Source organism: Nelumbo lutea, chromosome 2, assembly GCF_056320005.1.
Source record: "Nelumbo lutea isolate HS-2025 chromosome 2, American lotus-T2T, whole genome shotgun sequence".
Taxonomy (NCBI): domain Eukaryota; kingdom Viridiplantae; phylum Streptophyta; class Magnoliopsida; order Proteales; family Nelumbonaceae; genus Nelumbo; species Nelumbo lutea.
In genome coordinates, this window is record NC_142685.1 from 53,343,182 (window position 1) to 53,363,512 (window position 20,331).

The 20,331-nt window shown below is 39.9% G+C and overlaps 1 protein-coding gene across 1 annotated transcript; it reads left to right on the forward strand.

Moving 5' to 3' along the window:
• The first annotated feature begins 7,091 nt into the window (after positions 1 to 7,091).
• LOC148870727 (putative proline transporter 2) lies at positions 7,092 to 18,293 on the forward strand. Its single transcript, XM_088969885.1, has 7 exons — positions 7,092 to 7,613; positions 8,490 to 8,714; positions 10,061 to 10,155; positions 10,522 to 10,711; positions 13,317 to 13,441; positions 16,426 to 16,641; positions 17,613 to 18,293. Exons 1-7 carry the CDS (start codon positions 7,517 to 7,519, stop codon positions 17,991 to 17,993), a joined length of 1,329 nt encoding a protein of 442 aa, XP_088826011.1. The 5' UTR covers positions 7,092 to 7,516; the 3' UTR covers positions 17,994 to 18,293.
• The last annotated feature ends 2,038 nt before the right edge of the window (positions 18,294 to 20,331 follow it).

Sequence of the window (20,331 nt, forward strand, 5' to 3'; positions counted from 1 at the left end):
CGAAGTAATTTTTTCCTTTTGTCAAAAGTTTGCACAATTCATTTTTGTCGAAAAGGTTATCTCACCCCAAGCTCTTAACCTGTCGAGTTGGACTTCCGAAGTGGGTGTTCCTTAACGGCCATCATGGCCCCGAACTGTTTAGTAGGGGTAGCCTCATGTACGTCAGGGTGAGGGACATAGTAGGGCGCATGCCTGACCTGTCTGCACCCGAGGTAGGTTGTCGTCTATTATCCTTAATGGGTCCAACTCTTTGCGCGCCAGGGCGGGCTATTTGTTGTAAGGTTCATGCTCGAGCCGCCTGTACCTCAGGCGCTGCAAGTACTTAGCTCATGCTGATGGGGTAACTCATTTTTGTATGTTGCTGAGGTTTCTTCATTAGCTCGGCGTTTTAGCTCTTAGGCTGGAGGAGTGGCTCGTGGCTCACTCTCAGAGTCTGCCCATGCCATAGAGGCGACTAGGTCCTATTGTGTCGATGTCATATTAGTTCGGTATTCTGGCCCTTAGGCTTTGGGAGTGGCTCGTGGCCTACTCGATTCTTACAAATAGTATTGTCTTAAGTTGACAATATTTCATGCCCGAGGTACTTATTTCCCTTCGAGGATCTCGAGCTCGTATGTTCCTTCCCCGAGCACTCATTTCACTCGGTAAGGGCCTTGCCAGTTGGACACGAGCTTTCCAGTGGCGGGCTCAGGCACCATAACTTTACGAAGGACCAGGTCGCCAACGCGGAGATTCCGCTTCTTAACCCTGGCGTTATAGTACCAAGCTACTCTCTACTGGTAGGCTGCTGTCCTGATGTACGCGAGGTCCCTTACTTCATCAAGTAGATCGAGGTTGGTATGGAGCTCATCTTTGTTTGTCTGATCACTGTATGCCTCTAATCGTAACGTATGCACTTCGATCTCTGTGAGAATCACTACTTCGGTGCCGTAGGTGAGATTGAAGGGTGTTTCTCCCATGGCGGTCTTCTCCATGGTCCGGTATTCCCATAGGACACTGGGTAGTTCATTGCCGTTGTCGGAAATCAATACCCGAGGTAATCCAGAGTGGCACATGATGTTCTCCCAAAAGAAGTTTTGAACATTTCGGGTTGTGATCGTCACGAGGGGTTCGACTTCTACCCACTTGGTAAAATAGTCCACTGGTACTACTAAGAACTTCCTTTCACCCGTTGCTAGCGGGAATGGCCCGAGTAGATCGATGCCCCACTGTGCAAAGGGCCACGGGCTGGTGAGATACTTGAGGTCGGCAACGGGTTGGTGGTGAATATTAGCATGTCTCTGCATTTGTCACATTTTCTAACGAGCTCAATAGCATCTGCCTTCATTGTTGGCCAATAATACCCTTGTCGAAGTGCCTTTTGGGCGTCGGTTTTAGTTCGCGAGCACCGTTTGCTGGTGACGAAGTGGGACGTGAAGGTTTGTGCGAATTGCGCCTAACTCCTTATCGACCCAGGTGCCAAGTTCTGGTACCACGTGCGGGCTGCTCCTCTAAAAGTAGTGGAGAAGGCCACGCACATGCACGACTCAGTGGCTCTCGCCAGGTGCATCTGTGACTGAAAGGCATCTACATGATCTTTTGGGTCAAACGACCCGTCATACTTGTCAAGAGGGGGGAGCTTAAAGTCTTTGGGCATTGGGACTGCTAGGAGTTCGAAAGACAGGGGGGATGGAACTGAGAGGAGGGGAGCTTTGACTTTGGCCGAGCTTACCTCTTCTTTTCCCCCGAGCTCGGCGACGATGTCTCTACTTCTTGGTGGGCTCGGCGTTTGTGTTGCTCACCTCTACGCTGTCCAGAATGGTTTGTGTAGGAAGTAGCCCGGTCTGCTGGTGATGGCTACGGACAGAGGGGTCCTTCTTGGAGTCTGTTGCCAGGATCTTGAACCGGTTCTCAAGGATCGGGGTTTCAAACTTTGACTGCCGAGGTGATGTAGACCTAGCGAACCGGGGTCCTCCCAACCTGTCCGCCTGTGGCGAGGTCGGGGCAGCTGGTCTCTCTCGTCTGCCGCGGGGGAGGCTTGGTTTTTTGGGAGGTTTTGGGGGGCCTCACCCTGGCCAGAGGGGCACTCGTCCTGGCGGCGAGACCTAGCTTGCTGCGAGGCTAGGTGCCGAGGCAGGAATTGCGGCTGCTGAAGCTGAGGTTGAGGCAGCTGGGGGAACTACTGCTGATACTAATATTGGGAGACCTGGTGCAGCACGTGTTGTTGATAGAGTTGAAGTTGCTGGAACTGTTGCATTTGGGCATGCATGTCCCGCATGCACTGCATCAAGTCCTCTAGTTGATTCGTGCTAGCCGCCAGGGGCACGACCGAAGGTTCAGTGAACGTCGCTTTGACGGTAGCAGGGAGTGGGGCGATGATAGGTGCCACTGTAAGAGGCACATTCAAGCTGGGGATTCCGTCCACCAAGAGGGGGACGGTGAACTGTCCGATACAGACAGTAGGAAGCTGAGGTTGTTCCCTGGATTTATCCATTTCCATGCTTCATCCGACGTTGCTAGAGGAAGCCATGAGTGCTGAATTTTTTCAAGGAAGAAGAGAACTGTGAGAGTTTAGAGAGAAAGGTCTTTTGAAGCGATTCCCACAGACGATGCCAAATGATGTAGCGCGATCCGGTCACTCCTAGCTGGCATTCACGTGGCTCCTAAGAGATACCTGAAACGAAGAGGAAGAAGAAGAACTCCCGGGGTTTTGCCTGACGGGAACACTCCAATGATTAAGTCAGTATTTTGTGCAAGAAGCAAAGGGAAAATGAAGGCTAAGAGTGAAGATTGGCAGGTGATTCGAAGATACCTTGTTCCTTGAGAATAAGCCCTTTATAACTTAATTCCATTGCACCAGGCCCTCTGCTTCTGACAGGGCAGGTATAACCGCCACTGTCAGTCTGCCACAACTGTTACTGGCAAGGCTAAGGTGGCATGTATGGGGCCGTCGTTGCAGGGTACGTGCTTGTCAGGTGCGAGACACTTTTTTGAAGGTGACAGGTGTGGTACTTTCTGATGAGGGATATGTCTGCTATCCATAGATTTGTCGGGTACGACGGTCAAGCAGAAAGCCTTCCTGCGGTATGCCGAGCTACCCTTCCGCGAATTATCCTAAGCTTGGCTATCTTTTGAGTGACGAGCTGCCCGTAGCAAGTTATGCCGAGCTAGCTGACCCGAGGTGTCCATGCCTCGGTGTGTCTAGAGATGGATCGGTGCATTCCTGTCTGGGAGTGGCCTGAGGTCCATTGGGGGGAGCTCGGGCCTTTAGAGAGGTCAGGGTGCCCCGAACTCGGGAGCCCCTGAAGTGCCTTAACCCTAGGGAGGAGGTGCGGGTAAGACGGCTTCTGACGAGTGGCTTACCTGCCTAGTTGCCGAGCTGAGCTTGGTGGGACTTCCTCTCCGAGTTGTGGTCACGTCCGTTGCGCTGTCATGCTGAGTCACTGTTTGAGCAAGGTCACGCCCACGTGTACCCATGCTGCGAGGTCGGGCCAAATCACCCTCCATCACAATGCTTTGGAAAATGCATAGATACAAACGAAAAATATAGTTACACTCGTGAAATACATACAAATTCCATAAATATATTAATAACATTAAGTTTAATTTCAAAATAGCTACAAATAATGTCTAAATACATAGGAATTGTACATATTAACGGTATGATGAAATATATTACAATTACTATAGCAAGATGCAACTAGATTATAGAATTTTATTGATAGTACATCAATCAAGAGTAAGGCACAAAACATATGTAAACATTTATATTTGAATTACAACTAAATTAACAACAGGTAAAATATTAAAAAAAAAGATTATAGCCAAAAACTATAAATTACACAAAATATAAAGATGGCTAAAAAATCAAATCAAAATATATATTTCAATGAAAAACACAAAAACTTAGGAGAAATTAATAGAAAAACTAACAGAATAGAGCATAGAGACACAGTAATGATAAATAATATATATATATATATATATATAAATTCTCTCTCTCTCTCTCTCTCTCTCTCTATATATATATATATATATATATATATATATATATACACACACTAGCATAAATTATAGAAAACATAGAAAATCATTCAATAATTAAATAATGTTATATTTAGAAATCATGAAAAAACATAGAAAATGATAAAATTTTAAAAGAAATTATAACTAACTTAACAATAGATAGAATATTAAAAAAAAGATTTTAGCAAAAAACTAGAAGTGTAAAGATGCATGTTGTAAAAAACACATAACTTGGTTAAATTGTAGAAAACTATAAATATAAATATAAAGATTGTTAAAAAATAAAACCAAAATATATATATATATATATATATATTATTGAACCCGGGAGGGGAAAGTGCTTGCTGTAAAAGCTACATGGTTCAATGGTTGTATTGGGCATTTGTTAAAATTTCTTTGCGTAAGGGGGAGATCATCATCGACAAATATTGTTCATCAAAAGTTGAGACTCGAACCTAGGGATTCTGGGGTAGCCAACTTGGCGATTTGGGGTTTTGCTTCAAGCTGAAATGGAAAAATCTTGAATGTTGATTATCATGGTGGTTTGTCTCTGAAAGTAGATGTTCCACTAATCTTTAGGCTGTGTTTGGTTGCAATGCAAATGCAAATATGTACACTACATATTTACCCATTTTTCGGTTCATGAATGCAAATACGGTTTACATTTTAAACCGCTTTTGCATTCATCCAGTTTGTTTGAAATCGGTGCAAAGGTGTGGCCCATCATTAACTGCTCCAACTATCTTATGCTCCAATACCTCAACTTTGTTCAAAAAGTTAATTATTAAATGAATACAAATTTGTATCCAAAAAATAGGTACAATAATGCTCTCTTTTTAGAGTACAAAAGTGTCAGAAAATGCAATTTTAGTTTGATAATCATTACTTTTTTATGTTTCAAACAAATGCTCACAAACGCGAACTGGGGTGCATAAATACCACGGTTCGGTGTTTGTATCGCAAGCAAACGCAGCCTTAGGTAAAATTCTTCATAAACTTTCGAATGAGGCAAAATCCTCAAGGAGGTGCTATTGTATGAGATTCAAACCTGAATCTTTGTCCAATGTTGCCACGACGAGAGAGCTCGCTTTGAAGGTTGAAAGAACTTTTGAGTGAGGCGAAATCGTTAAGGAGCAAAAGTTATTTCACCATCTTTGGAGGCTTGAACAAGAGAAGACCAGGTTGAGAGTGAGAGATTACTCTCTCTCTTTCGGTGAAGGTGAAGATATGAGTAGAGAGAGAGAGAGAGAGAGAATAAAGCTTTAATAAACCATAACTCAATCTAATAATGTTGACCCATGGTTACCCTTGACCCAACCCCACCCGGCCCTTTCATTATTTTAAAAGGCTTAAGCCTTGAAGCGTGAGGCATATGCCTTGAGGCGAGGTACACAAGTTTTGCCTTAAGGCTTAAGCCTCACAATTTTGATGCGAGGCTTAAGCCTTTGTCAAAATGAGGCGTATATTGAGGCATAAAAAGGCATAAGCCTCAAGTATCAATGATTACTTAGTGAATTAATGCAAAAAAAATACATTTTTGTAATTCAAAACATATAGAAAAATAGAAAAAAATCAATAATTATATCCCAAATAAAAAATAAAAATGAAAAACTAATAAGGCAAATCAAATTATATTATTTTTTATTAATGTTTTAAGAGAGTTCAATACAAAGAGGTCTAATCAAGTTCTTAGTTTCTTTTAGATAAATCAAGTGAGTTTTTTCTTATTATTCTAACTGTAATGTCCCGAGTTTGTTATTTTTCTCATTTTTTCTACTAATGGATAATAATAATAATAATAATAATAATAATAATAATAATAATAATAATAATAATAATAATAATAGATTAAATCAATTAAGTTGTCTCCTTTCTTCTAAATTGTTTTTTTTTTACATGAAATGCAAAATGTTTATAATTGTTAGTTAATTATTTATTATTTTATTTAATGCTTAAATGCCTATAATTATTGCTTATAAACTTCTAGTTTATGGATAAGTGTGCTTTCTATAATTTTAATTTGGCATATTATATATTATTTTCATTAATTTATAAACTTTAATTAATTTTTCCTTAAATTTTGAGACTTGTGCCTCACCTTTTTGGGCCATTACGCTTCAATTATGCATTTAGCCTTTTAAAACGTTGGACCCTTTTCCTTACCCTAATGAGTCATTTGACCCATATTTACCCATGAATAGATAAATATGAATTGGGGTCAAAATTGCGAGTTTTAGGCTTACAAATCTCATAAAATAGAATTTTAAATTTGACTCAATTAACAAATAATCCTATATATTAGACTCGAATTTAACTCCGAACTTAATTTAAATCAAACTGAATCAAAGTTCTTACTAACTGAACTTGATTCGTTTCCATCCCACGAGGCCACGGTATCATCAATAATATCAATAATAATCGATATTTTGAACCTTAAGCCTTACCCATTGAGTCCGCCCTTCAACCCTGTTGAACACAGAAACCACACAAAAATCACTTCAACTTGCGCTTATAATGGGCAGCTGAGCTCACCACAGTAATCGACAATAGCAAGCAACCACTACAATTCCACTCTTCAATAATTGCAAGAAACCACATCATAAACAGTTCTCAGCTAGGTTTTTTATACGGAACCTCTTTCTTGTTAAGTTGTTATCTATTCACCATCTTTTTCTTTGGTACACCAAGAAATTCACATTCGAATATCACCCAAATGTGGGAATCCCTAGCGCGGTGGGTGTTGACCTTGAAATTAGAAATACACCGACAGGTCTAGACGTGATAAAATCAATTACATTGGGCCCTACTGGGCTATTTAATTCTCTTATCTCAGTCACTGAAGCCCATCACTCTACCATCACCCACTAGCATTTGGACGGCAACAGAGAACATAAAAAAGATTCGGTATCTCAACCAGGTTGAAACGAAGAAAAGCACGACCTTACGTGCTATCGAGTTTTCAACCGTTAGTTCGGTATCTAACTACTTCAATGCATCATCATTGGCGAATGGCGGCTAGTTACTGTTTCCCTTTTTCAAACCCCAACCCAACGGTTTTAAGCTCGAGTGACGTGGAGATGACAAATAATAATAAAAGAAAAAAGAAAATCTGTATTGTCTCTTGGCGGGTATAACAGGTATAGCTACAAGTCTCCGCCGAGGAAGCCTGGGGCCTCTAGCTCTCATCTCTCTCTCTCTAGCGAATCCGATCAAGGAAAAGGAAATCACGGGTGGATTTGGGAGAGCGAGTCGTGCTGGAAAGCGGGACGCACTGAAACGTCGGAAGCTATACACCACAGAGATGTGGCATCGAATATTAATCCGACAGAACCTTCGCTAATTAAAAAGTTGCGAAATTTGATTGGCTCCCGTTCATTTCGGTTGGTAAAGATTCGAATGCAGGCTCTATTATATAGAGGTTCAATTGAGTCATCAAGCTACGCTGGCGGTTATCTTCATTAACGGCGACGAAGAGACGTCCTTCCGGCTCTTGGGAGACCAAGAGCAGTCCATGGACGTCTCTAAGGTGGAATCTGGTCCGTTCAAAGTACTTGGCGGAGAACACTCTGCGAGCGAAATCCTTGATACTGCTCACCAAATCAGCCAGGGTATTTCATTTCTCCTGTACTTTTAGATATTTTCAGTTTTGGGTTGTCCTTGATTGTCGCTTTTATTGCGAGATTTCTTTTACGGCTGTTTCGTAGTTCGAGTGTTTCTGTAATGTTGACTGAAGATGATAATTTTATGGATAAAATGATTAACATTGGCTTAGGTGACGCAAAATAGATATGAAAAAGCCCTGAATTAGGGGTTTCTATGTTGCAAGGAAACACTAAATGTTGCAGAAATCGGGTTCTTGATTGGCTGTTTTAATGCGTCACTAATTTTCTTGTATACACGAGTCTGTTAAAGTTGAAAGAGAGGTTCCCTCCCCTTCTCTCTTTTCCTTAAGAAAAAAATCTATCACTTTAGAGCTACCAAGTGGAGGATAGATTGGATAGTAATCTTAATGGGAAGTCTCCGTAGATTATGAAATTTACTATCTACTTATTGATTTTCTATTTTTATTGGTTAAAAAGGATCTGGATTACTCTTTTTCCACATGCATGTCATCCTTTCTCAGGAACATTGCTAGTTTTGCTTGTATATACAAAGAGAGTCCCTTTTTTTTCCTTTAATTAATAATAACATACTACTCTAGAACTAGAAGGTGCAGGATAGTAATCTTAAATAGGAAGTCTCCATGGATATGAAGTTTGCTATCTACTTCTATTGTTTTTCTACTTTGATGGCCTGAAAAGGATCTGGACTGTAACTATTTTTGTTTGTTCATGTCATCCTTGCTCAGAGAAATTGCCAGTTTTGCTTATATCATTTCATCTCCACATAATATATTAAAGTGACAATTATTATTATTATTTTTTAATTTACAGATTTTTTTTCAAGTTGATGAATTTTCCCTTTTCATCTTTTTGGTCATTTAGATTCATGGCTTCAGGTAGCATTCGTCCTCACCACTGGGGTGAACAGTGCATATGTACTGGGATATTCCGGTACAGTCATGGTACCTTTAGGTTGGATAGGTGGCACAATTGGCTTGGTTGCAGCAGGGGCAATGTCATTGTACGCTAACATTCTTCTAGCCAGATTACATGAAGTTGGTGGAAAAAGGCATATCAGATACAGAGATCTAGCAGGACATATATATGGTATGGTTAAGGATTCAGGATCCTCTTATTTCCATTTCATGCCATATTGTCATCATGTCCAATTTCTGTTTGTTTGTTTTGTTTTTTGTTTTTTTTTTATTTTTTTTTTTATTTTTTTATTTGATGGGTTAACGTTTGGATACAAGATTCGTTGTTAAAAAAGACAGTGGGTGATGGTGGTGGAGATTTATGCTTGCATTATAACAGCTAAAATTAAAATGTTCTTTTTTTGTACTTATTACTACATATCATCTGTTCAATTTATTACAAGTGCACTTTGTTATTTGGTTTGACAATATAATTAAAAACCTCCAGAATAAATTCTAAAGCACTAAAACAATTTAAGGAGCATTACAGACAATAACAGTTATTAGTGACAACTAAGGGTGTAAACAGGTTGGCCTTTGCTCATTTGGGCTCAGGCTTGTGATTTAACCCATGAGCTCATGCTCATTAGCCAGGCTGATGTTTTTTGATCAGCTCATATTATTTTATGTAATATTTTGATAGTAGGGCCCCCATAACCCAAATATAGAGGTTTTGAGATCAATAACTATTTTATGCATCATATAAATTATCATCATGTATACTATACTGCTTATGCAGGTTGAGCTTACTCAAGCTCAGCACAGGCTCATTTAGCCAAAAAACTCAAATTCAGGCTCAGTAGCTAGGCTCGTTTACAGCCCTAGCCAACTATAAACTCTCAGTTTTTAGGGTAAATTACAGATAGATACCCTGTACTTTGGGGGTAGCGACAGATAGGTATCCTGAACTTTCAATTGCAACACTTGAGTACCCTGAACTCTCAAAAATAGACACTTGGGTCCATCTGTTAGTATTCTGTCAGTTAAGCATTATATAATGTAAAAAATACCCTTCTCATGTATTTTTGAGATCATTCTATGGAGTAAAATCATCACCCGAGAATGTCGTCGTTGGAAAATTTGAATATATTATTTGCTGTCCATGTGAGAACGTCATCGTGGGGATATGTTCGGTTACCTGAGAATGATCTTAAAAAATACAATAGAAGGGTATTTTTGGCATTATGTAATATTTTACTGACAGAATACTAATGGATGGACGCAAGTCTCTATTTTTGAGAGTTCAGGGTACTCAAGTGTTGCAATTGAAAGTTCAGGTACCTATTTGTCACTACCCCCAAAATACAGGGTTACCTATTTGTAATTTACCTCAGTTTTTATTTACTTACACACATGCCATTGTATAACTTTGGACGGTAATAACATCCACTAACAGTTTAGAACTTCTGTTGGCATATTGTTAGAACCATGCTTGGATGATTGACTTATGTTTTGATTTGAAGCAGTCCCTTATTGCAGGTAGGAAGGTTTATTTTCTCACATGGGCATTGCAGTACATAAATCTTTTCATGATCAACACTGGATATATTATTTTGGCTGGTCAAGCTTTGAAGGTAAGATAAAATTTAAAGCAATTTCTGAAGATGCAGCACAACATTTTGATTAATCTATCATAGGGTCTTATCTATGTAAAGGAATGTAACTTGGGAGACTTAATATCTTGAAGTGCTTTACTTTCTTTTGTTAATTTTAATGATATTAATAAAATTATGGATTTTTTATTTTCAATTTCTTCATATTAACTTCATATTATTAATAAATGATACCGATATAGAGAAACTACTTGAGTATTTCTATTATAAATGTTCCAACAAGAACTCTGCTTCACCAGCTATAACTCCCTTTAGCTTATTTAAGTTGTTTCCTGAATATGCCCTAGTCTCCTGGATCTTCTTTTAATGTACACCTTTGCCGTACAGGCTATCTATATTCTCTTCAGGGATGATCACATCATGAAGCTTCCATACTTTATTGCAATTGCTGGATTTGTTTGTGCCATGTTTGCTTTCGGCATACCGCATTTGTCTGCCTTAAGGATTTGGCTTGGATTTTCAACATTCTTCAGTATAATATATATCATTATAGGATTCACGCTGTCGCTTAAAGATGGTAGGTGCTTCTATGTCCTATGATTAGTTATGTACTGTAAAAGTTTAATTATGTCAAATATTTTTAAATTCTCTTCCTTAATTATCTTTGTTTTTCATCTTAAAAAGAAATGATGTTTATATTTTCATATTGTATATTCTAGTTATCATGACCTTCCTTGTTCAAAATTATGTCACACTCATAAAATCATTGAGTACATTTTTAACTGTATCTTTACCTTCTTATCCTCTTGGTATTTGTCCATTTTTACAGTGCCAAATAAGAGTTGGGCATTCTTTGAGACCAAGGACTAGCTTTTGTAGCCTGCTTGGTACAAAGTAATGTCCCACTCCCTTTATGTGCATTGTCATGATGGATACCTGATTCTAGTACTTCCAATATTGAATCAGTTTTCTCAATTTGGTTCTGATATTCCCAGCCTCTCTGGCACTGTGCTACTTCTAGTGCAAGACCTGTGGTTGTTAATATTCTTCCAACATGTATGTTGCTGTTTTGTTGTTTTGGATTCTAATTTCTAAGCAGGATTTGCATTCTTGGATATTGGGGAAGGGAAGTACTGCACTTGGACTAAGGTAGCAAAATTCTATGGAGATTCCTGCACAGAGATGTGAAATAAAGAAACATGGAGAAAACTTAGATAATTATGAGCTAGTGTTAATAAAGAAATATTTAAGCACTAGTAAACAAGAGACAGGAATGGTGAAAAATAGGCTGAGGATAGTGTGAGCTCTCTGAGTTTAGCTATTAGAAATGGAAGGAGTGTTAGAGTGTTAAAGAGAAAAGTACAAATTTGCATCAGATATTTCACCTAAAATTAGAAACATCATTAGAACCTTTGCCCAACTAGGGATGCAACTTGGGTTGGATTAGTTAACAATTTGTCAAATTTTGAATGGGCCTTAGCCTGATGTAGTTGAAATCTATTTTACCTGGATATGGAAAGGGCACAAATGGATTGGATATGAAATTTACAGTAAAAATTGAAGTATCTGACATGAATCATGATACGGCATACAGCATCCTTGTACAGCTATCCAGGTATCATAGGTTGATATTCTTGAACTTGGGCAACTCAATTCGCACCTCTAGGCACAACGATTCTTGGAACTAGGATATTACATGGATATTACACTTTGCGATGGTTAGATATGGCCTACTCCTCCAAAACAATATCAATATCAGTTGCTGAACTATATTATATAGGCAGCTTGGCAGTTATAGTAGCATCAGTGTTTGATTTATATTACAACATTAAAAACTCAGCACTAAAGCATGAGTCCAGACTCTTGAAGAGAAATTTGGTACTTATCCATCTTATTTTGTTCCTTGTTAAAAAGGAAAAAGATAAAGGCCTCGTGGTCTCTGAGGCTCTGTGCTATGTTTCATTAATCTTGACCATGTGCAATATGAAAGAGAATAACTGTTCTCTGGGGAAGTCAGAAATTAGGGTGATTACCCCTAGAAGGTAAAGGTTAAAAAAGGGTATGAGATGGTGACGTTGATCTTGGATTTGCAAGAGGAAGTAGTGTAGATCTCTCCATTTTAGTTGGCTTTTTTTTTTCTTTTTTTCTTTTTTTCTTTTTTTTTTTGTAATAAAGGGTCTTTCCATGTGGTTCTAATAATTTAAACCTGAATCTAATGAATTGTGGATTTTCTGGAAATTGATTTAATTAGGTAGCACTAAGATTTTCTTTTGCATGTTGGAGGCATGAAGACCGAATCCAGTCTGTCATTGGGGTTTTTGGTTGCTTCAAGAGACATTTAAGTTTATCTTTCAATCAAATATTTTTAAAGGCCAAAGTCATAATTGAGCTGGTTGGGCTTGGAGAGGTGTGAGATTTAGTCTGGGAGGACATGTTAGTGGATGAGCTGGCATCATTTCCCAATTCCCAAAAGTTAGCCCCACCTGACAAACCATTCAAACTTCTTCATCTCCTCTCCTCCACCTTGATGTAGAACAAGTTGCTGAAAAGTTTTTAGAGGCCTAGGATCACAAAGAAAAGAAGAAAAGAGGCCAAAACAGGTGCTGAATCTTCAAATGTCCATAACTTTTGATCCAGGCATCCATTTTTGACATGTCATTAGTCAAAATGATAGTCTCTATGAGCACTACATGCTGACAAGTTCCATCGTTTTGGTCTCCAAATGGGGGATTTTTCTAAAAACTTTCATTTTATGGTAAGTTTTGGCATCCTTTTCATTTTAGTTTGTTATGAGTCTTAGTTTGATTAGAAAGTCTTCTTTTAGTAAAATACAATGTTTTGGAAAGATTTAGCCCAATTAGGGTTTTATTATTTTTACTAATTTTACTATTGTAGGAAAGTTGGGCAGTGCCTATAAATAGACCATTGTACAAGCTCAATTTCAGTGAATTGAGTACAGTTTCTTTTGAGATTTCATTACTTTCTCCTTTGAGGTTCATCTGGGAAGAGGACAATGATGTTCAAGGTATGCCTCAAGGTGTTTTTAGAGTTAAAAAATTGACTAAAATACATTCCCCTTAATGTTTATGTGTTTCTTCCTTTTTTTACTCGTATACTATCAGTTCTAGAAAGGTTTCTCTATGGTGTATTCTCATTCTAATAATTCTTCTTGTTGTTTGTAGGGATAAACACCCCTGCTAGGGATTACAACATTCCGGGATCAAAAGCAAGCAAGATATTTACTACTATAGGGGCAGCTGCAAATCTTGTTTTTTCCTTCAATACAGGAATGCTTCCAGAGATACAGGTACCCTCCCTCCCCCCCCCAAAAAAAAAAAAAAAAAAAAAACAAGAATATACACACACATAAATTTCAAATGGTCTGAAGTGACTTTAGGTTCTTGTCAAATGATTAAAAACATGATTGTATGGTAGAAATAGGTTTATAGTTTCTTAAACAGAAAAGCAAAACCTTTTACTGGTGTTAATGCTCCTTATATACGCTTGCTATAGTGTCACAAGGACTTGATGGCGAGTCAGGTCCACCCAGGATTATAAAAATTGTTCCCACAAGTGTCTTTCATTTTCTTCTGGTCTAAGAATTGGTGGAAAAGAGTAACTCTTATCTCATATTTGACATAGTAGGTGATTGAGTGAAAGATTAGTCAGATTCCTCTATTTGGAAACTTGGTCAAAGAGGTGCTCTTGATGCCTGATGTAACCGTTTCTGGTCATGTACCAATTTTTTATTTTTTGGCTAAGTACCTCGTCATTTGACCTGCTCCCAAGAGAGGATGGTGGAGCTCCCTGGTGGTGAACTGCCTGGGGGAGAGCTATGCCGAGGGGGAGAGCTATGCTGAGCTCCCTGATGGCGAACTGCCCGGGGGAGAGCTATGCTGAGCTCCCTGGTGGTGAGCTACCTTGGTGGACTTGTCACTTGACCTGCTCCTAGGCGGCTTGTAACTCAGAGGATGGTGGAGATCCCTAGTGTAGCGCGACCCGACTGCCCTCTGCACGAGGTGATCTCCTCTCCTCTGTAGGCGGCGAGAGTTGAGGGACCTGCGAGAACTCCCATCTTTTCCTCCACTTTGTAGGCGGCGGGAGCTGAGGAACCTGCGAGAACTCCATCTTTTTCTCCTCTTTGTAGGCGGTGGGAGCTTGAGGAACTTGCGAGAACTGAACCAGGGGGCCCAGGGGTATTTACCCGGTGGGGACTCTCCGATACCTAAGTTAGCACTCTGATTGTAGAGGGCTTGAAGATTATATTAGAGGAATGAGAGAGCTAGAGAGCAGGGATTACCTCCATTTTTTCCTTCTCTCCCCCTTGGCTTTGGGGGTCGGAGTCCTTATATAGCGGTGCCCAGTCACATCAGGCGTAACCGCCACTGCCTAGCCATTACTGCCAGGACTGAGGTGGCAGGTGCAGGTTGCTGTTGCAGGGTACGGACTTGTCAGGCGTGCCATGCTTTTCAGAGACGGCAGGCACGACGCTGCCTGGCAAGAGATGTGGGCGCTGCCACCAGATTTGTCAGGTACGGTTGTCAGGCAGGAGATCTTCCTGCGATATGCTGAACTGCTCTTCTGTACCGAGCTACCTTGCAAGTTGCGAGCTGCCTTTGGTGACGAGCTCCCTGGTGGCTACTTGGTGACGAGCTCCCTAGTAGTGAGCCACCTTGATGAGCTGCTGAGTGCGCTGCCTTGGTGGCGAGCTCCTTGGAGAGCTGCCTAGCTCCTTGGTGGTGAGCTCCTTGGTGAGTTTCCGTGAGGTGCCAGGTGTCATAATTCCATTGGAGGGCCAAATCTGCCCTCATCATTTGCCCCCCACTCCCGAGTTGATAGTAACTCGGCAAAGGGAGAAGATTTCTCCTTTTGGCCCGTAAGTCGATGAGCTAGTAAGCGCTGATCTAATTTCTTAGGCTCTGGCAGCTGCCTGTAAGTGGCGAGCTGCCTGTAAGGTGAGGAGGTCTCCGCCAGTTCAGTATTGTAGCCCTTAGGCTAGGGGGGGCAACTTATAGTCCACTTTTGCTGATTTTGCCCGTGTTGAAGAAGCGACTGGGTCTTAAGCAATAATGTGGCCTGTAGACTTTGGGAGCGACTCATAGTCCACTCTTCTTGACTTTGCCCATGCTGGAGAGGCAACTGGGTCTTAAGCGGTTGTGTTGCCCATGCCGTAGAGGCGACTGGGTTTTTCAGCAATAATGTGGCCCGTAGGCTTTGAGTGACTCGTAGTCCACTCTTTTTTGACTTTGCCCGTGCCGAAGAGGCGATTGGGTCTTTAAGCAATAATGTGGCCCGTAGGCTTTGCCTGTGAGGTGCCGAGCTACCTGTGAGGTGCCGAACTGACCAGGTGCCGAACTGACCAGGTGCTGAGCTGCCTGTGAGGTACCGAGCTGACCAGGTGCCAAGCTACCGGTGAGGTGTCGGGCTGACCGGGTGTCGAGCTACCTGTGAGGTGCCGAGCTGACCAGGTGGGTGCCTTAGAGCTATGATTGCGCTGCATCAGCTTCGTAATGTCGGTCACCCACTCCTATAAGAAGTTACTAGGAGCTCGACCTTCGGGGGCAGCACTACTAACTTTACGTCGCCAGCTCACACGGGAGCCTTGGAAGGTTTGACGACTAGTAAGGGCGCCTACGTAGTCTGTTGGCCGCCAACTCCCGCGGAAGCCATGAAGAACTCATCTTTGTAGGGGGGACCTTGCGAAGAGGACTGATGAGGCTTTATCCGAATTGAAAGTAAAGTTACTTAGTATGTTAGCTCCCTGCATAGTCTTTGAGTTCATAAAAAATGTAAACTATAAAGTGAGAGCTTCAATTTCTAAAAAGTGAGGACTTAGCTTTCTGGGAGAAGAGGACTTAGCTTTCTGGTCATGTACCAATTTTTTATTTTTTGGCTAAGTACCTCATCATTTGACCTGCTCCCAAGAGAGGATGGTGGAGCTCCCTAGTGGTGAACTACTTCCCCCAGGTAGTTCACCAATAGGGAGCTCCACCATCCTCTCTTGGGAGCAGGTCAAATGATGAGGTACTTAGCCAAAAATAAAAAATTGGTACGTGACCAGAAACGGTTACATCAATGCCCATTCTGAATTGTTCTGAAAGTTGTTTTTTTAATGTTTCTTAGTCTATCTATGGTTGAATTGGGAGGTGGATTTTAATTGCTTTTTGAATATAGATTGTTTAATTTTGAGTGTTGTAATCTGTCTTTAGTTTAATAAATTCTCCATGTTTCTATTATAAAAAACTTTTCTGTTCGTGAATTCTTACATTTTGTACTTTATTCATGTAACAGGCCACAGTTAAACAGCCTGTTGTCAGAAACATGCAGAAGGCACTCAAATTACAGTTCACTCTTGGAGTTTTACCAATGTTTGCTATTACTTTCATGGGGTATTGGGCTTATGGGTCCACAACATCATCCTTTCTCCTCAATAGTGTGACGGGTCCAGTTTGGGTGAAGATGATGGCCAATCTTGCTGCCTTTTTGCAAACGGTCATTGCTCTGCACGTATGTACTTGTTCTAATCCATGATCTTTTGTTTCACTTTTATGTATTAATGAAAATGATATTAGAATGACCATATGTTAGTTGTTCCTGCAATCTTATCTGTTGCACCAGTTTCATTTGTGTTTGACCACAAAATTTGATGGGATTATCTAGGACATCTCCTAACCTAAAACAATGGTAACCTTGTAGTCCCTGACCTTCTGATGCTAATGATACAGAAGTTTCTCTTGTCAGGAACATGATGGGGTCTTTTTTTTTTCCCGGCCTTTTGTAGCTTGTTTTAGTGGGGCCTGTCAAAATGTGTGCCTTGTCCCTATATGGTATAGTTAATTTTGGAGGAGGTAGGACATAAGGATGTACTGAGCTGTGTACGGTTCTTTAATTAATAGCACTAGGTGGAGATATTGCTTTTTTGACAACGGACAAAATACATGTGAACGTTGCCAAAAAAAGAAAATAACAACTTCACGTCTCTTCTTCCTGTTTTACTGCATAGCTAATAAATTTGAACTTAGTAAGTACTAAGTTTATGCCTTTTGTTACCACTTTCACTTTGATACTTGGAGCATCTAGCAATTCCTTTTTTTGTCCAAGATGTGACAGCATTTCATGTATTTGAAGCTCATGAGTTTCTTGTCATTCATGCTATGCTGTAATACAACTTGCATATCTAACCTAGACCATTCCACTATAGTTAAAAAAGTACACTGGAGATAGTTAAAATTAATTGATATGACTATGGTTAAAAATTATCGTGATATGACTTCACCTTTGCTCCATCAAAATGTTTTGTAGCCTGAACTGTCATATTTGCATGCATCTATATGAAATGGTGTTAAGGACAAAAATTTCTATAGTGTTGATGGACAAAAAACAATAGCACCTTCTAAATTTTCTTGTCTATTTTTTAAGATACCTTCCATTTTCTTCATGACCAAATTAACCTAATAATATTTCCCTTATTGATGTAGATATTTGCGAGTCCAATGTATGAATACTTGGATACCAAGTATGGTAGATCAAAAGGAAGTGCATTCTCTTTACACAACTTGTCATTCAGAATTCTTGTAAGAGGTGGATACCTAACCATAAACACACTAGTGGCAGCTTTAATGCCATTCCTTGGAGATTTCATGAGTCTTACTGGAGCCTTAAGCACATTCCCTCTCACTTTTATTCTTTCAAACCACATGTACCTAATAGTGAAGAAGAACAAAATGACAGCATTGCAGAAGTTCTGGCATTGGCTGAATGTTTGCCTTTTCAGCTTCATGTCTGTTGCTGCAGCAATTGCAGCCTTGAGGCTCATCATGGTAGATTCTAAAAATTACCATCTATTTGCTGATATCTAAATGTCTCTTATTCCAACCCCAAACTTCGTAGAAGTTTTAACTGGTTTCATATAGTTAAAAGCATTCCACATAGAATTAAGTATAATTTTTTTTCTTTCATTATCCAAGGACCTTTTGCCAATAGAAAACAAGTTCACCCAAGTTGTGTTTGAATTTCACCTTTATCTAAATACATGTTACATGTATTATGTATTCTGTATATTTTTTCCATTTATAGTGTCAAGTTCGGGTTTACTCTTCCAGAACTTGTATTGAAACGTGTAACAGTTAATGAAAGAAGGCTGAAAGTTTGCAATATAAGCACCTATCCAGGGTTTTGGACACACACACACACACGTGCATGTGCTTACATAGGTGAGATTTGCAATTTATTTAGAATGTAACATGGAAGGGGTTGCTGAGGTTTTATTTGTTTCTTTTTTGGTAAATGTTTTGTTTGTCCATCCTCTTAATGGGTAGTGAAGATGATATCAAACGTCTGAAGTTCTAGTTCAAATAAAAAACTGCCTGAATTTACTTGTTATAGTAAATTATTTGCAAGACAACTTTCATGCCCAGTGAACACTAACTAGAGGAGTGGGTCCGGCAGCTAAAAGATATTAACTCAAAAGTATCTTTGGAAAACCACTGTAAAAGTAAAAGAAATGCTAGTGGATGTTAAGGCTCAGTTTGGTAGGAGTACAAATACAAATATATACTGTGCAAATACATACAAAATACAAGGTTTTGCACTCTACAAATTTGTATTTGTACTCCTTCCAAACTGAGCCTAAACAACAACTGCTTTCATGACTGTTCCAGTCGTAATATTTGGTCGGTCAATCATGATACACTATGTCAGCTTTGGTGTAAAATTCAGGATCAAGAACAAAAATTCAGTCAAGATTGATCAATTCAAATTCATCCTCCACTTGGGACGAGGATGAAATCTCATCTCTGATGGATGGAAGAGAAGGCTTGTGCCTCTAGTAACTCTAGAGACTCCATATGGAAGCTGATTTGGAAAATATAAGAAGATTCCGTTGAATCACCTTCCTATGGTGTCACTATCTAATATACCTGCTGGTCTCCAAACTCCCTGTAGACAAACTGGATAAGTACGAGGCTTCGTTCCCTTTTTATCTTCACAAAGAAGAGGCTATCGACCATATGCTCTTTAATTGCCCCCTAGCTCGCTGTGTTTCGTTTGGGTCCCCATATGGGGATAAATTCAACTCAAGCAATGTTGATAAACCTCTAAGACTATGTTTGGTTTGTAAAGGTTTCTCTAAACTCTCCTTCATTTTCCTATTTTTTCCTTCAAACCAAACACAGCCAAAGGGTCTGTTTGCCTTTTGGATTTTGAGGGGGAGTTGGTCAGTGGAATTTTGATTCCCATTGACCAAGAAACCCATTTTATTTTTTTAAATTTATGTGGAGATCAGGTCACTTATTCGGGTAAGTGATACCCATATCTCAGGTGAGTAAATAATTTGTTAATGCTTGGATGGTACAAAAATGTCCCTTTTAATAATGTATTTTTATGACTACAAGGGCCATTGTTTTATTTGCATGAGAAATAAAGGACCATGAATGATAAGTGTCCCTATAAGTATTTACGGGAAAGAGAACAGGGCCTAAGACTAAGAGACTGGGGGGTATGGGAATGACGCCCCCTCTCTCCCCTGGGAAGATGGTCCAACTGATCACTCGTTATTGGTGGAGGGTGCCATTTAATGTTGAAATATTTGGAACCAAAGAAACAGAGTTGTCTTTGACAACACTCCAGCATGTCCAATATCCACGATTATGTCCTCTCAGGGGCAAATAGCTGAGGTTACACATCACTGCCTCTGGAAGCTTCTCCCCTCTCGGAGGTTGGTGTTGACCTCAAGCATTGGTACAAGTTGATTATTGAACTGAAGATCAACATCAATGGAGTATGTTGCTGGTGTGGGAATAGTGGTCAGAGATCACAAAAGGCAAAATTTGAGGTGGCAAAGCTGTTTGTTGGCTCATTTATTTTGCTCCTCAAAATTGAAGCTCTGGTGCCCAAAAGACATTATAATGGGAAATAGTATGGATGATCTATAAGGTAGTGGTGGAATTAGATGTAAAACTGATTGTTAAAACTCTGTTGGACGAACAGCCCTCTCCATGGAAGAAGATCCATGCTGCTTTAGTGAAATGTAGATTCCCAATTTCACGTAATTCTGATATTATAGAATTTTTGTCCCCAGATCTTGCAACCCAGCTCATAAGCTCGCAAGATGGGTTGTGAATAATAAGCGTAAGATTTGAAGAATCAAAATTTATGGTGCAAAAACTGCATTCAAAAATAGAAAGTAAATCAATAATA

Bases quoted from the DNA above. Each gene is read 5' to 3' on its own strand.
- LOC148870727 (XM_088969885.1), top strand. From the start codon at position 7,517: ATGGACGTCTCTAAGGTGGAATCTGGTCCGTTCAAAGTACTTGGCGGA. The intron at 13,442-16,425 runs GTACCCTCCCTC...TTCATGTAACAG, and splicing joins GAATGCTTCCAGAGATACAG to GCCACAGTTAAACAGCCTGT. The intron at 16,642-17,612 runs GTATGTACTTGT...TTATTGATGTAG, and splicing joins AAACGGTCATTGCTCTGCAC to ATATTTGCGAGTCCAATGTA.